Source organism: Emys orbicularis, chromosome 12 (genome assembly GCF_028017835.1).
Source record: "Emys orbicularis isolate rEmyOrb1 chromosome 12, rEmyOrb1.hap1, whole genome shotgun sequence".
Lineage (NCBI taxonomy): Eukaryota > Metazoa > Chordata > Testudines > Emydidae > Emys > Emys orbicularis.
The window spans coordinates 423,992-441,418 of record NC_088694.1 but is presented as its reverse complement, the minus strand read 5'-3'; the positions used below and the strand labels follow the sequence as shown (position 1 = coordinate 441,418).

At 54.4% G+C, this 17,427-nt stretch overlaps 1 protein-coding gene across 2 annotated transcripts in view; it reads right to left on the bottom strand.

Annotated features, from left to right (window-relative positions):
• Window positions 1-17,427, bottom strand: part of CDH22 (cadherin 22) — a 98,874-nt gene that overhangs the window by 48,197 nt on the left and 33,250 nt on the right. For both annotated transcript variants that reach the window (XM_065414874.1, XM_065414876.1), the window contains 3 exons: window positions 5,972-6,139; window positions 4,152-4,339; window positions 2,864-3,117 (listed from right to left, as the gene is read on the bottom strand). In XM_065414874.1, the coding sequence (XP_065270946.1) occupies window positions 2,864-3,117; window positions 4,152-4,339; window positions 5,972-6,139 (610 nt within the window). The remainder of the gene's footprint in view (window positions 1-2,863; window positions 3,118-4,151; window positions 4,340-5,971; window positions 6,140-17,427) is intronic.

The following is a 17,427-nucleotide window of genomic DNA, read 5'->3' as shown; positions in this document are numbered from 1 at the left end:
TGTCTGCACGAGCTGCAGTCACACCTCTGACTGTAGCATAGACACACCCCTGGGCCTACAGCATATCTGAGCTAAGTCTGAGTGTGCCCGGCACAGCGTATACATGTCTGAGGCACAGCACGTACTTCGTGCACACACAGAGTCTATGCAGAGCGTGTTTGTGCAGGTATGTGCAGCTGTGTGCGTGTACTCTGGGAGTCTGGGTCATGTACCTTCTGTGGCTGATCCCAAAAACTCACCCCAGCAGGGCTCTCTCCCCGGCTGCCTTCCTAGCACAACGCTCTGGGCTGACTGACAGGAACTGGGCGGGCGGTGAGGGGACTGTGGCAGTACATGTTAAGTCAGCTTAACTTCTGTACCCGGAAAGATAATGGAGCAAATAATTAAGCTATCAATTTGCAAACATCTAGACGATAACAAGGTGATAAGTAACAGTCAGCATGGATTTGTCAAGAACAAATCGTGTCAAACCAATCTGATAGCTTTCTTTGACAGGGTAACCAGCCTTGTGGATGGGGGGAAGTGGTAGATGTGGTATATCTTGACTTTAATAAGGCTTTTGATACTGTCTTGCATGACCTGCTCATAAATAAACTAGGGAAATCAAATGCAACCTAGATGGAGCAGTCTAGTATAAGCTGGGTGCAAAACTAGTTGGAAAACTGTTCCCAGAGAGTAGTTATCAGTGGTTCACAATCATGCTGGAAGGGCATAACGAGTGGGGTCCCGCAGGGATCAGTTCTGGTCCGATTCTGTTCAATATCTTCATCAATGATTTAGATAATAGCGTACAGAGTACACTTATAAAGTTTGTGGATGATACCAAGCTGGGAGGGGTTGCAAGTGCTTTGGAGGATAGGATTTAAATTCAAAATGATCTGGACAAACTGGAGAAATGGTCTGAAGTAAATAGGATGAAATTTAATAAGGACAAATGCAAAGTACTCCACTTAGGAAGGAACAATCAGTTGCACACATACAAAATGGGAAATGACTGCCTAGGAAGGAGTATTGCGGAAAGGGATCTGGGGGTCAGAGTGGATCACAAGCTAAATATGAGTCAAAGTGTAACTCTGTTGCAAAAAAAGCGAACTTCATTCTGGGATGTATTAGCAGGAGTGATGTAAGCAAGACATGAGAAGTAATTCTTCCGCTCTACTCAGCACTGATAAGGCCTCAACTGGAGTATTGTCTGCAGTTCTGGACGCCACATTTCAGGAAGGATGTGGACAAATTGGAGAGAGTCAAGAAAAGAGCAACAAAAAATGATTAAAGGTCTAGAAAACATGACCTATGAGGGAAGATTGAAAAAATTGGGTTTATTTAGTCTGGAAAAGAGAGGACCGAGAGGGGACATGATAGCAGTTTTCAAATATGTAAACGGTTGTTACAAGGAGGAGGAAGAAAAATTGTTTTTCTTAACCTCTGAGGATAGGACAAGAAGCAATGGGCTAAAATTGTAGCAAGGGAGGTTTAGGTTGGACATTAGGGAAAAACTTCTTAACTGTCAGGGTGGTTAAATACTGGAATAAATTGCTTAGGGAGGTTGTGGAATCTCCATCATTGGAGACCTTTAAGAGCAGGTTAGACAAACACCTGTCAGGGATGGTCTAGATAATTAGTCCTGCCACGAGTGCAGGGGACTGGACTAGATGGCCTCTCGAGGTCCCTTCCAGTTCTATGATTCTATGTTTAAAGTTTCCTGTGGGGATTCCTACATGGTTCTATGTTAATTTGAAGGTCCAGTGCGAGGCTTTGGGACGTTCCCTCCCCACCAAACAGCCAGGCACGGTGCATTCCCCAGTGCCTTGCTGTGGCCCTGAGCAGGCCTGTTAGAACATTATCTCTCTGTGTCATTTGCTGATTATATTCACAGGCTGTCATCAGCTGTTTCCCCTTCCATACTGTGCGCTCCTCTCTGGAGTCCCTGCTTCTACTCTCTGCCCTGTTCTCTGTCATCAGGAACAACTCCAGGATAAAGCTCTTGAATCCAAGGCCACAATGCGCTGGCTCCAGGCTACTCCTGGTCAGTATGCAGGTCTCCTTTCCAGCACACGGCAATGCTCCATTTCCAGCGAGCAGCTGTGTACAGAGACCCGCAGCACAGAGATTCCAGGCACCACAACACCCAGCCTTCCAAGGGAATTTTCCACAAGTCCAGGATGTTTTCTGTACATCAGCTTTTCATTGCCACCGCTCACCACTCAGGCCACTTGGCAGAGCCATAAGGCTGCTTTTGTGCCGTAGGTAACGAGAGTTTAACTCTCAATTTCCTTAGCCACAAATGAATGGAAACGGGAAACGTCCTGTGCAGATCAGCTGCTGCCCAGAGTGTGCCCCTGCCCAAACATCAACTCCATTGGTCTTTGATCCCTCCCGTGAACCCAGTCCCTGCCTCTGGCTCCAACTGCACGCCCCACAGCACATGCCACACTGTACATCTGTCAGTCTTCTTCACTGCCTACCTGTCATCTCTGGTCACTCACTAGCCTGTTCTCTGAGGCTGCCCTGCTGTCATTCACATGTATGTATGAGCATCGCCCATTCCCCTTTTCTGGCATTCCTTTGCCATTGAAACTCCCATCATTTGCCAATGACATATCTGTCACTCACCTGGCTTGTGCCCTCACCTATTTGCTACTTGCACACTGATTCTGTCACTCACCTGCCAGACGCCTGCCCTGTGTCACCCATTCGCCTGCCTGTCCCCTCTCACCCGGCGCTGTCACCCTCTGCTGCATGCCCCTCTCCTGTCACTCAGCCTCCCACCCAAATCCCTTCTCAGGCACCCGCCGGGCCCTGTGTCGCTCGCAGGCCCATCACCTGGCAGAAGAGAACGTGAAGCTAGGAAGGTTGATTTTACCGGACAGGGTTGTTTGCAGCATCGGGGTCCAGGGCGGTGACCACTCCCACCACAGAGCCAACGTAGGCATCCTCCTGGACTTCCATCAGGTCAGAGGGGGGCCGGAACTCCGGGGGCTCATCCACGTCCAACACAGAGACCCGCACAATGGTTTGGTCTCGGAACGTGCCCAGATCCACAAACCTTGGGTCCACAAACTTGTTCAGGGCCTCCACCACCACAGTGTGAACCATCTTGGCCTCGTAGTCAAGGGGCTGAGACAACAGGACAGGGTTAGCGATTCACCATCTGACGGTTCCTTCCCACCTCTGGTGCATTCACTACTGCTCCTTTGGGTTAGACCCCACCAGGGCTCCTGGGAGAGGCCAGGACTGGAGAAGCCCAGAGCCTCAGCTCCTGACATGCCCCCTCCGTCTCCTGCTGGGCAGGGCATGCGTACCTGGGAGCTCTCCTACCATGCCCCCTACAACGTCTCCTGCTGGGCAGGGCATGTGTAGCTAGGAGCTCTCCTGCCCGCTCCCTACAGGGCTCCTGCTGGGAAGAACGTTTCCTGCCCTCCCCCACTCTACATTCAGCTAAGGCCTGATGTGGGAACTCAGAATGCACTGAGAAGGCAGTGCGCACCATGGGGGCGAGTGACTGATTTCCAATGGTGTAGTGATCATTAATCACCCTGTGATTATTTTTACAGCAGAGGTGACTGGAATGCAATGGCCTTGGTGAGCACTCATTCTTTCCTGCCTGCACCCAGTGTTTTTGCCACAAAAAGCAGAGACGCTCGGCGTGCGGTTGGTCAGGCTCAGGCATTCCGTGGGCATATTGCTCTCTAATAGGTGCTATCAATAACGGGGATTAGCGTTAGCCCCCTCCGCTGAACACCTCGCTTTCGCGCATGGCAGCATTCACCCCTTCGTCACGGATTTGTCTGAAAGTCTCTCTCTGTAAATTCTGCGCTCACAACTGTCTGTCTCTCTTAGCGTCTGTGGGCAGCAACTTCCTCAGCTGGTGCCCTGCCTGCCTTGCCTTTCTTCGGCCCTTTCTTTCCAGTCTTTGCTTCTCCCTTTCTCTCTCTCCTGACACTTGGTCTGAGGCTTCCAACTTCTCTAAGATGCTGTTAAACCAGCTCTCGCAGGAGCGATTCCCCAGCCTCTGAAACACACCAGCACCAGGAGGTATCATCAAAAGGGAAGGGCTCTGTCCTGCTCTGAGAGTCCTGCCCTGCCCTCCCCCACCTACCGCCTCTGCCTCCACCTCACACCTCCTCCTGGTGACGTTCCTCTGGGTTTACCTTCTGCACGGTGATGATCGCCTCCTGGGTGTTGCTGTCTGTGGCGACTTTAAACATCTGCACCCCCTCCTCATCTTTGATCTGGTACGTCATGTCTGTGTTCTCCCCCACATCCGAGTCCTCCGCCTTCACTCTCCCAATCGCAGTGCCCACAAGGGCAGTCTCCACAACGCTGAATTGGTACATCTCTGCCAAGGGGGAGGAGAGGGGCTTGGCGTCACAGTGTGGCCTTTGCTGACCCTGATCCCTGGGTTCCCTTCAGGCAGTGCACAGACACTCCCTGGGGGCACCTCCACTAGGTGAGTGCGTCAGCCTCCAGGCAGAATGCCAGCAACCCTACTGGGTACACCTGGCTGGTCCCTGGTCCGGTGCGGCTCAGCTCCCGCACACACAGATTGCAGAGTTTTGTCCTGTCTAGTGTGCAATGTCCCATTTATCCTTGGCAGCCACACTAGAGTCTGGGCTTCGTGAGGCCCGGCTGGAACCCCAGAGGATGCCCCATTTCCTAAACCTCTGTGCAAGGCGTGTTGGCTTTTCATGGGGGAGGAAAAAGCAAATAACCCCATTCTGGATGAAGGAAGCTGGTGTGAGGCATTAGGGAGCATCCCAGTCTCTAGAAGTCTGGCAACCCCACCAGTCTGTCTCAGAACCAGCTGCACGGATGTCGGCCAGTCCAGGGCCAGTGCCGAGGTCTCTGTGGGCACAGCATTAGCACAGCCCCATTTCCCACTGCTAACGTCTGGAATACAAATGTGCTCAGAGGGCTGAACTCCCTCCAGCTGCAGCTCTGCCCCAGACTGCCAGCCAAGCGCTGCACAGCTGGTGTGCGAGGCAGAGACCAAGCCAGCAGCTCGTCAGTGACAGGATTTCTGTCCCTGTGGTGGGACTCAACTGCAGGTCACAGAGTTTGGCAATGGCTTGGGAGCTAGAGATCAGCTCAGTCACACCCCACATGCACGCGGTGTGCAGGCAGGGGCTAGTGGACTGCCAGGTGGCAAGGAAGGGCCTGGGGCTCATTCAAGCCAGCGTCTGAGGTCTGAATTGGCACCTAACATTTGTGCGAGATGGAGGGAAGAGACGGGCTGACCTGCCAATGGAGTTTGGGGGTTACTCTCCCTCTTCCAGTGCTACAGGCCCAGGGAGGGAGACAGAGACAGACAGCTAAGCCTACTCCTCACACCTACAGTCCTGCAGCCCCACTGACTCCCCCAGGGTTTGCTGGCTGTCCCTGGGACACCCCTCCTGCTTCGGTTAATGAGCAGGGCTGGCATCTGCAGAGCGCTTGGAGTAATAAACCACTACACAACGACCGCAGGCTGGGGCAGGAGCAGCCAGGACTCCTGCACAGATCACCGGTCAGATCCCCCTCTGCCACCACCACTGCCCTGTGGAATAAGAGAAACCTGCACAGACCTGACTATGCCCTGGCCCGCAGCCTATACTCCTGTACACCCGGAGCCACCAGCGTCAGAGAGTGTCTCTGCACTGCCAGCCAGTCCAAGGTGGGCAGGTTGAAGGGCCAATGGGGAGAGATGACACTGACTCCAGAAGAATTCTAATAAACAAATGGGTCTGCATTAAAACTCAGCATTGATTGGCTCCCCCACTCCACGTCACTTGCCCTCTTAGACTGCAAGCTCTCGGGACAGGATCCAGATCTCTGGGTCTGTGAAACACCTAGCACAAGGGGGCTATGTCCCTGACTGGGTCTCTGGCTGCTACCCCAAAGCAAAGTCAGCAACAACAATCCTGCACAGCAGTGGCTGGCTCAGCACCAGGCTGCCTGCAAGACCCCCGGGACGGGGAACAGCGACTCTTACTCTGGGGGAATCGTGGAGGGTTGTCGTTGACATCTGTGATCACAATTGTGACCGTGGTGGATCCAGACAGGCCACCCAGCTGCCCTGCCATGTCCGTGGCTCGGATCACCACTTCATACCGGTCTTGAGTTTCTCTGTCCAGATTGGCCACTGCCGTCCGGATCACACCTGGAAAAGGCCAAAGGGGAAGCAGTGAGTGTGAATGCCGGGGCGGCCCATCAGCCCACGGAGCACCCTTCTCACTGCCACCCTCCCCTGGGGGCAGGTCATGGAATCCTGTAGGCCGGGCTCCAGGCCAGAGCATGGTCACAAGGCAGGAGCCCTTCACCTTCACTTGCCAGCAGGACTCTGCCTCCTCATGCTTATGGACTCGGAAAAGGCTGTAACAGCAGGGTCAGTTGAGGGAGCAGCATTAGCAGAGCAACGATTTAGACTGGGCCCGGAAGAGCAGGGGGGCATGGGCATCGCCCTGCAGCAGTCTGTCAACTGCGCAAGCAAACAGCCCCAACCACCCGGGGCAGCGGTGGGAGGGCCGGGACAGAGCCGGTTAATTTAGTAGGAAAGAAGATGTCTCATGTGCCTGCTGCAGGGGCAAACTTGGGCGGGGGCTTAGCCACACCAGCTGGGTTTGTCGTTGTTTGTTTCACCAAGAGAAGCTAAGTACCAGCTGTTTTATTATAAACACACAAAAATAAAGATGTTTAATATAAAACAGTGAAAGGCCCCAAGAACGGGCCCAGAACCCAGCTAAACCCAGTGAGTTATCTTAAGTGCCTATACACAAATGCAAGAAGCCTGGGAAACAAGCAGGGAGAACTGGAAGTCCTGGCACAGTCAGGGAACTATGATGCGATTGGAATAACAGAGACTTGGTGGGATAACTCACATGACTGGAGTACTATCATGGATGGATATAAACTGTTCAGGAAGGACAGGCAGGGCAGAAAAGGTGGGGGAGTTGCGTTGTATGTAAGAGAGAAGTATGACTGCTCAGAGCTCCAGTATGAAACTGCAGAAAAACCTGAGTGTCTCTGGATAAAGTTGAGAAGTGTGAGCAACAAGGGTGATGTCGTGGTCGGAGTCTGCTATAGACCACCAGACCAGGGGGATGAGGTGGACGAGGCTTTCTTCTGGCAACTAGCAGAAGTTGCTAGATCGCAGGCCCTGGTTCTCATGGGAGACTTTAATCACCCTGATATCTGCTGGGAGAGCAATACAGCGGTGCACAGACAATCCAGGAAGTTTTTGGAAAGTGTAGGGGACAATTTCCTGGTGCAAGTGCTGGAGGAACCAACTAGGGGCAGAGCTTTTCTTGACCTGCTGCTCACAAACAGGGAAGAATTAGTAGGGGAAGCAAAAGTGGATGGGAACCTGGGAGGCAGTGACCATGAGATGGTCGAGTTCAGGATCCTGACACAAGGAAGAAAGGAGAGCAGCAGAATACGGACCCTGGACTTCAGAAAAGCAGACTTTGACTCCCTCAGGGAACAGATGGGCAGGATCCCCTGGGAGAATAACATGAAGGGCAAAGGGGTCCAGGAGAGCTGGCTGTATTTTAAAGAATCCTTATTGCGGTTGCAGGAACAAACCATCCCGATGTGTAGAAAGAATAGTAAATATGGCAGGCGACCAGCTTGGCTAAACTGTGAAATCCTTGCTGATCTTAAAACGCAAAGAAGAAGCTTACAAGAAGTGGAAGATTGGACAAATGACCAGGGAGGAGTATAAAAATATTGCTCAGGCATGCAGGAGTGAAATCAGGAAGGCCAAATCACACTTGGAGTTGCAGCTAGCAAGAGATGTTAAGAGTAACAAGAAGGGTTTCTTCAGGTATGTTAGCAACAAGAAGAAAGTCAAGGAAAGTGTGGGCCCCTTACTGAATGAGGGAGGCAACCTAGTGACCGAGGATGTGGAAAAAGCTAATGTACTCAATGATTTTTTTGCCTCTGTCTTCACAAACAAGGTCAGCTCCCAGACTGCTGCACTGGGCAGCACAATATGGGGAGAAGGTGACCAGCCCTCTGTGGAGAAAGAAGTGGTTCGGGACTATTTAGAAAAACTGGACGTGCACAAGTCCATGGGGCCGGATGCGCTGCATCCGAGGGTGCTAAAGGAGTTGGAGGATGAGATTGCAGAGCCATTAGCCATTATTTTTGAAAACTCATGGCGATCGGGGGAGGTCCCGGATGACTGGAAAAAGGCTAATGTAGTGCCCATCTTTAAAAAAGGGAAGAAGGAGGATCCGGGGAACTACAGGCCAGTCAGCCTCACCTCAGTCCCTGGAAAAATCATGGAGCAGGTCCTCAAGGAATCAATTATGAAACACTTAGAGGAGAGGAAAGTGATCAGGAACAGTCAGCATGGATTCACCAAGGGGAAGTCGTGCCTGACTAACCTAATTGCCTTCTATGAGGAGATAACTGGCTCTGTGGATGAGGGGAAAGCAGTGGATGTGCTATTCCTTGACTTTAGCAAAGCTTTTGATACGGTCTCCCACAGTATTCTTGCTGCCAAGTTAAAGAAGTATGGGCTGGATGAATGGACTGTAAGGTGGACAGAAAGCTGGCTAGATCGTCGGGCTCAACGGGTAGTGATCAATGGCTCCATGTCTAGTTGGCAGCCAGTTTCAAGCAGAGTGCCCCAAGGGTCGGTCCTGGGGCCGGTTTTGTTTAATATCTTTATTAATGATCTGGAGGATGGTGTGGACTGCACTCTCAGCAAGTTTGCAGATGACACTAAACTGGGAGGCGTGGTAGATACACTAGAGGGTAGGGATCGGATACAGAGGGACCTAGACAAATTAGAGGATTGGGCCAAAAGAAACCTGATGAGGTTCAACAAGGACAAGTGCAGAGTCCTGCACTTAGGACGGAAGAATCCCATGCACAGCTACAGACTAGGGACCGAATGGCTAGGTAGCAGTTCTGCAGAAAAGGACCTAGGGGTCACAGTGGACGAGAAGCTGGATATGAGTCAACAGTGTGCTCTTGTTGCCAAGAAGGCTAATGGCATTTTGGGCTGTATAAGTAGGGGCATTGCCAGCAGATCGAGGGACGTGATCGTTCCCCTTTATTCGACATTGGTGAGGCCTCATCTGGAGTACTGTGTCCAGTTTTGGGCCCCACACTACAAGAAGGATGTGGAAAAATTGGAAAGAGTCCAGCGGAGGGCAACAAAAATGATTAGGGGTCTGGAGCGCATGACTTATGAGGAGAGGCTGAGGGAACTGGGATTGTTTAGTCTCCAGAAGAGAAGAATGAGGGGGGATTTGATAGCAGCCTTCAACTACCTGAAGGGGGGTTCCAAAGAGGATGGAACTCGGCTGTTCTCAATGGTGGCAGATGACAGAACAAGGAGCAATGGTCTCAAGTTGCAGTGGGGGAGGTCTAGGTTGGATATTAGGAAACACTATTTCACTAGGAGGGTGGTGAAGCACTGGAATGCGTTACCTAGGGAGGTGGTGGAGTCTCCTTCCTTGGAGGTTTTTAAGGCCCGGCTTGACAAAGCCCTGGCTGGGATGATTTAGTTGGGAATTGGTCCTGCTTTGAGCAGGGGGTTGGACTAGATGATCTCCTGAGGTCCCTTCCAACCCTGATATTCTATGATTCTAAACAAACAGCCCCAGAACATGCACGGAAAGGGGTGTGTGAATGGTGGTGCTCAACCAAGCACAGATCTGTCCCGGGCCCAGGACAGCATTACCACAAATCCACCTGTTGTCTCTCATACTTGGAGTGTAAACTGTATGGGGCAGAGCCCAGCTTTGTGTTTCGTGCTTGTCCAGTGCCTCGCGCCATGGGGTTCCTAGGCACTACCACAGAACAAATACCTAGTACTGCCAGGGATGTGGCAAGCCCAGAGTAGTTGCCAAGGGCACTCTGAGACCATCAGGAGTAACTCCCATGAAGTCAGTGCCAGCCTGAACCTGGTTTGAAGGAGAGGAGAATCAAGCCTAGAGGCCTGTGTCTGCACGACAGCCCTACGTTGCTCGGGGTGTGAAAATCTACAACCCTGAGAGTTGCAGTTACATCGACATAGCCCTCCCCCCCCAGTGTAGACAGCACCATGTCGGCAGACATAGCTACCACCTCTCGGGGAGGTGGATTAACTACGCCACCGGGGGAAGCTCTCCCACTGGCGCGGGAATGTCCTCACTTCAGCACTACAGCGGGGCAGCTGCAGTGTTTTAAGTGTAGACCTGCCCTTACTCAGGAGCCTGCAGTGAGAGACATGCAGGGGGTCCGGCTATTTAGCCCTATCTTTCCCCTTTCTGGCCCTGACCTGCTCACACTATCTGCTCCTTAACAGGCACCAGGTTCCAGCCCCTCACATGCCCTTGTTCACCTCTCCTCAAAGGCCAGGCTTGAGATGGGGGCAGCCCAGGGGAGCAAAGAAGCAGAGTCCTGGGGAGCCAGAAACATCCCAGGACACTACTCAGAACCGCACGCTGAAGGAAGCCAGGAGGAGCCACTGAACAGCGAGGAGCAGACATTTTTCTCTCTCCATCTGATAACATTTGCAGGCGCTGAAGGAGCTGGCGATGCTGTTCTGGAGACATTTAACTCGCCTCGCTTTCTGAAACTAGCAATTATTCCAGTGATTATCATTGTTAGGATTTATTATGAAGACATCACCATTGTCTCCAATCCCTGCAGCTCCCTCACTCTCACGGACAGGCACAATTTCACCCACCGCCCCCCGGACTCTGTTATTTCAGTTCTGTAATTACCCTGGACATTCCAAGCAGCGCTTTCGCTGCCTTCGATCTGATGAATCAAAGGGAGGATCCGTTTTGCCTACCTTACCTCAAGCAGGTTCCCACGCACTCCCATCAATCCAGCACCTGCTTTCTTGTGCACTAAAAAGTGACTCACAGACCGCTCTGTAAGCTCCTTCCCTTCCCTGGGGTTCATGCCTCCTGGCAGCTACACAAGGGGTGGGGTGGAGGACAGGGAGCTGAGGGCAGTTCCAGCCTTTATACCAGAAAGACCTTTCTACAGAGGACTGGGAATAGCTCCTCCAGCTGAACTGGATGTGGCACCCCCTCAGTCCTCTCCATCGCAGATACGTTCAGATTTCTGCCACCGTTACACCCGAGGGGCTCAGTCTCTCCCCATGTCAGCCCCATGGCTGCAGACTCCCTTTCTCGCTTTGTGTCTGTTTCCCTGTGAGAGCCGCTGCCAATGCAGTCTGTATGAGCTGCTGCCATTCCCACTGCCAGAGCGCGTGGATGCAGGAGGATGGAGACCTTCCCCACATCCCATCATGCCCCTCAGAGAGATTTGGGGTTTGCATTTTTAAAGCGCACTGGAAGAAACAAGGCCCTAGTGGGAGGGACCCCTCTCGGGTGAGCCCTTGGCCCCACGGCAGGCTGGTCCTGGGAGCTGAGGGGCCGGCAGGCTGGTTGGCAGCATTTACAGTCAGACCCAGTCATCTGGCTCTGAATATTAAACTGTTATTTCTGGGGAAGCACCATCGCATTCACATTTCAGCAATTCTGTTAATTAAAGGGGGATGAAGTGTTTTATAATGAAAACGATTCTTGTCAGCACAATAGCGCTGAATTGGGATGAGACAGAAAAGCTCCTGCATTCAGCGTAGTTGTAATGGTTTAACCGAGCCACTTAATGATACATGCCACGACACCCCCTTGCAGTGTGACACCCGGCCCAGCCGCACCCCCCAATGCCCCCCTCCAGTGCAGTACCCGGCCCAGCCGTCACCCCCCAATGCCCCCCTCCAGTGCAGTACCCGGCCCAGCCGCACCCCCTAACGCCCCCCTCCAGCGCAGTACCCGGCCCAGCCGTCACCCCCCAATGCCTCCACACAGCTCAGTACCCAGCCCAGCCACCCCCCTCAATGTCCCCACACAGCTCAGTACCCGGCCCAGCTGCACCCCACGACAGCCCCTTGCAGCGTGGTACCTGGCCCAGTCTCACCCCCCACAACTACCCCCTCCAGCTCAGTACCCAGCCCAGCCGCACCCCACGACAGCCCCTTGCAGTGTGACGCCCAGCCCCCCCCCAACGCCCCCACAGCGCGATCCCCAGCCCAGCCGCCCCCCCCAACGCCCCCACACAGCTCAGTACCCGACCAGCCGCACCCCCCAACGCCTCCCACAGCGTGATCCCCAGCCCAGCCGCACCCCCCAACACTCCCCACAGCGCAATCTCCAGCCCAGCCGCACCCCCCGACGCCCCCCTACAGCACGATCCCCAGCCCGGCCGCACGGGATCACTGCATCCTAGTAGGAAGCAGACCCCAAGGCCCAGGGATACGGCTTGTCAGTGCATCGCAGCTCCCCGGGCTGGTGCAGGACCATGCTGTGACTTTGGTGGGCCTGTGCAATGCCAGTGCTGCTGCTTCTGGCCCAATTCACCCATTTCCATGAACCTCCAGAACGTTTCTTTCTAAGATCTGCTTTAGCTCAATCAGAAGCTCCAGGCTGGCAGACGGGATGATCAGAATGGTCTGTCTAGCCTTAAATTCTATGACTCTCTGAGAAGTTTCGGGTCTGGGTTTGACTTTTTTTGGGTCATGGTCCCACTTGGCTGTGGCTTGAGACAAACCCACCTGCTACTCACTGTCACGGAGTCCCCAGGCGATGCTCTGGACCTGCGCCCCACAAAGCCAGTCACTGAGGCACCCACAGAGTATTCAGAGGAAACATTAAGAACAGTCCCACTTCGTCACACTCACCAGCTCCCTCAGGGCCGCACAGGGAGTGAGACGTTATTCCAGCCTGTAACGTGCTCCGAGGCCCTCAGCTGAATGGCGCTGGGGAAGCACAGAGGGTCATTAACTAACACATGACACGACTGGGAAAGGGCCGGTCCCGCTCAGAGAGAGTGGGAAGCTCCTACTCCTGATTCCAGGCTACTGCGGCTTGGTAGAAGGAGCTGACATGGTCCCCCACCCTGAGGAACACACCTTCCTGGGGACTAGACACCACACAGCCAAGTTCCTGGGGGGATATAAAGGAAAGGATAAAACCAGCAGCCAGGGTTCAGCCGCATGGGGCTGGCCCCAGCAGCTTCCTCCTCAGACCCACAGATCTGCTGCTTTCCCAACCAGGAGAACAGCAAGACAATCTGTCCTGCCCAAAGACTTCCAGCCACGCCACTCTCTGACAAGAACCCTCTTCCATCCAGCCGCGTCTTTTCAGTTTTTGTCAGGGTCTATTATAGCTGAATAATGCCGCCATGTAACAACATACCCTCCGGTGCACGCTGCGCACGGCTTTCCAGCAGGAGCCAGATTAATCACAGAGAATAATTACAACGCTACGGGACACTTACACAGTCACACAAACGCCATCAAACTGGCTCAATGGCAGACGCTCTTTGGGCGATAAAACCAAAGCAGGACAAGTTCTCAGCAGGTAAATGCCTCCCAGGAATCCAAACACCCTGCAGGTTATTCGCTCTCGATGCTTTCAGCTTAGGGGGCTACGAGTCCACATCCTGGGGCTCCTACCCCAAGGAAACAAGACAGAGACCACCCCGCACCCACCACAGCGCCCTGCCAGAGAGGACAGCGTGGGCAGGACCCGCCCGAGTGACTCGGCCAGGGATTTAGCAAGCCTAGGTGTGTAGTCCGGGTGACTGCCCAGGAACTCACCTGAACAGACTTCGATGGGCAGGTCCCTTCCAGGTGCACACACCTGCCTGTGCAGGGTATGGAAGTGCCACAGTATTTGCCAGCTTTAACCATGTCCCTTTCTGGGAAGGCACGAGGGACCGCCTGATTTCTGTGCCCCAAGCCTGATGCATTGTGGGGGAGCATCAGAGCCAGCCATCCTCAGCCCTTCAGAACTGCTTCCCCAGCCTCCCAGCCCATCAGCACCTCCCCACTGCTGCCCCATGCCTGGTGGGCACTGGGTGAGCACTGTGCCTGCCTGCTCCCCACACGCAGGCTGCGCCTCAGTGCAGACGGCTGGGGATACTGAGCAAACGGCATGGTTCTCTCCTGGTGCTGCCACCTCGACAGTGGGGCTGACCCGGTGTGTTGCAAAGCTGAGCCCCTGAGGTGCCATTTTTACACACTCAGAGCCAGTGTGCGGGGTTGCCACGGCTGGGGCGGGAACACCCAGTGACACAGCATTGCCCTGGGACCCAGCCTCACCACAGGCAGGAGCCTGAGAGAAGAGAGGTGCAGGCAGCCTGCTGCTCGCCTGGTTCTGACCTCTCCCAGCCCTGACAGCGACATGGCTGGCCCTGGCATCTCCTTTGGTCACAATGACAGTGTCCGACTCTGCCCCCAGCGGAGGCAGACAGACTGACTCCCAGCAACATCCCATGCTCAGGAATAACTCCTGGGAAATGCAGCCACCTTGACAGGGTGGCTTTTCTCTTCATGTGGGGTCCCAACACCCTAGCAGGGCACCCCCGTGGGGTTACTCCCCCCTCAGCCCTGACAGGCTTCCCTCACACTCCTCACTGACACAAGCCCTGCGCTCCCCTTACTCACCTGCCCCTGCATTCAGAACTCTGCCTTCCAGCCGACTCAGGCCTGAGATGGTGCCTGGGCCTCATGCTGGCCTCTGCATGGGGAATTCACACTCGCCCTCCCCCACTGAAGAAAAGCCAGGCCAGGGCCCGGCTGCACTTTTTTGTGCCCTCGGCCAAGGCCTGTTCCAAGCGAGGTCACTGAGACTTTGCCAAGGGGGCCTTTTCTGTCCTGCTCTTCCCCCGCCCTTTGAGCCCAGGAGCCAAGATGCAAAGGCCACCACTGAGGAGGGGCGGGTAGCCCTGGTGCATCCAGTGGCCTCTGCTGTGGGTCCTTTATCTTTTTCAGTGAGCAACAACCAGGATGAAGGGCCTGTGCTCCCAAGCAGTGGGCACACGGCCACAATTCAAACTGCAGGCACATAACGGTGAAGCTAGACACATCCGCCCACTCCAAGCCAGGAAACAAGGAAATAACCAGCCAGAGGTTAAAGCAAATCCAAGCCTTACTCCAACCCCCCTCCTAGCCCAGCCTATCCTGCACCACTCCCCCTTAGTCAAAGCCTGGGGAAGGAGGTGGCCGCTGAAAGTCTACAGGTCTGGGCTATCTAGGGCGAAGGGGGAGTGAATCCAGCACAACTGAAGCAGCCCTACAATAACACAGCAGAGAGGGCAGCCCAGCGCTCGGGAGCAGCCCTACAATAACACAGCAGCGAGGGCAGCCCAGCGCTCGGGAGCAGCCCTACAATAACAGCAGAGAGGGCAGCCCAGCGCTTGGGAGCCCTACAATAACACAGCAGCGAGGGAGCCCTACAATAACACAGCAGCGAGGGCAGCCCAGCGCTCGGGAGCAACCCTACAATAACACAGCAGCGAGGGCAGCCCTACGATAACACAGCAGCAAGGGCAGCCCAGTGCTCGGGAGCAGCCCTACAATAACACAGCAGCAAGGGCAGCCCAGCGCTCGGGAGCAGCCCTACAATAACAGCAGAGAGGGCAGCCCAGCGCTTGGGAGCCCTACAATAACACAGCAGCGAGGGAGCCCTACAATAACACAGCAGCGAGGGCAGCCCAGCGCTCGGGAGCAACCCTACAATAACACAGCAGCGAGGGCAGCCCTACGATAACACAGCAGCAAGGGCAGCCCAGTGCTCGGGAGCAGCCCTACAATAACACAGCAGCAAGGGCAGCCCAGTGCTCGGGAGCAGCCCTACAATAACACAGCAGCGAGGGCAGCCCAGCGCTCGGGAGCAGCCCTACAATAACACAGCAGCGAGGGCAGCCCAGCACTCGGGAGCAGCCCTACAATAACACAGCAGAGAGGGCAGCCCAGCGCTCGGGAGCAGCCCTACAATAACACAGCAGCAAGGGCAGCCCAGCGCTCGGGAGCAGCCCTACAATAACAGCAGAGAGGGCAGCCCAGCGCTCGGGAGCCCTACAATAACACAGCAGCAAGGGCAGCCCAGCGCTCGGGAGCAGCCCTACAATAACACAGCAGCGAGGGCAGCCCAGCGCTCGGGAGCAGCCCTACAATAACAGCAGAGAGGGCAGCCCAGCGCTTGGGAGCCCTACAATAACACAGCAGCGAGGGCAGCCCAGTGCTCGGGAGCCCTACAATAACACAGCAGTGTGCACAACTGATGGAGGAAATACACTTCAGGGTCAGACTTTCAAGGGTTAACAGCAACAAGACAAAACATGTTTTCAAATGATGGAAAATACCTGGAGAGCAGAACCTTTATCTATGGAAGGAAAATGATGCAATTGCTGAGAGAGTCTCGCCAGCTTCATTTCCTGTCCATGTTGCTGGATATTCCCCCACCCCCAAAGAGATAAAAATCACTGTAATGTATGTGAGAATCGGTGACAAGGAGCAGAGAGGAGCCAGCAGCAGGGGACAAGACAGTGTGTGGGAGATATGTGGGGCAGGCGGCCAGCAGGGCACAGGGACGTGTGCACACGCAGACATGCCAGGCTATGTTCCGTGTTGCTGTCCCTCCCCGAGCTGACCTCTGACATCCTCCTCGCAGGGCCCAGGATCACCTGCAGCATTTCACTAGTTCAGCAGGCTTGGACCCATCCCCCAACCCTTGGCTCAGGAGACCTGTGGGGGAACGGGGGCAAACGGGACAGGCTCAGGAAACCTGGGCAAGATACCACTAAGGACTTGTTCACACTACCACATATACCTGTGCAACTTATATTGCTCAGGGGTGTGAATAAGCCACCCCGAGCGACATACGTTACACCGACCTGAGCACGCGGCGGGGATGCAGGATGGCGCTCAGAGCGGCGGGAGCTGCCGGGACGCAGGACGGCTGCTGCTGAAGGAGATTCAGAAGGGAGAGCTGCGCACGAAATGGCCACTCTTCCTGCCAGCCACTTAGGGGCCTGTGCTTAAATTCATAACTTTGCTAGACACTAAAAACCCCGGACTGAACACAGACACTGGATTTATGGCTATTACAACAATCTATAACCCACTAACAACACTCCCCTCCTTCCCCCTCTGACTGGAAGGGTGTTAATAGGCCACTGCACTCTGAATGGTCCCTGGAAATATGTGTTGACTACTTATGCTACACAATCTGTTCCCCCTTGTGTTTAGCTGTGATGCTGGAGTCCCTGTCCCAGACCTGTAGAAGAGCTTCGTGCAGCGCTCCTGGGTGTCTCTCTCACCAACAGAAGTTGTCCAATCAAAGAAATTACCTCCCCCCCCCTTGTCCCCCAGCAGCAGGAAAACACTCGCTGGGGTGTCTGTACTACCGTCAGGTGGAGGCAGGGTGCATGAAGCTGGGATAGGGAAAGACCAATCTGCACTGGCCTCTGTGTCCAGATGGACAGAGCCTGGGTTCGTCCCCCGCATGGGCCCTTTCATTTCTCAGCCTGTTTGTCTCACTTAAGGTGACCAGACAGCAAATGTGAAAAATCGGGACTGGGGGTTGGGGGTGGGGGTAATAGGAGCCTATATAAGAAAAAGACCCCAAAATCAGGACATCTGGTCACCCT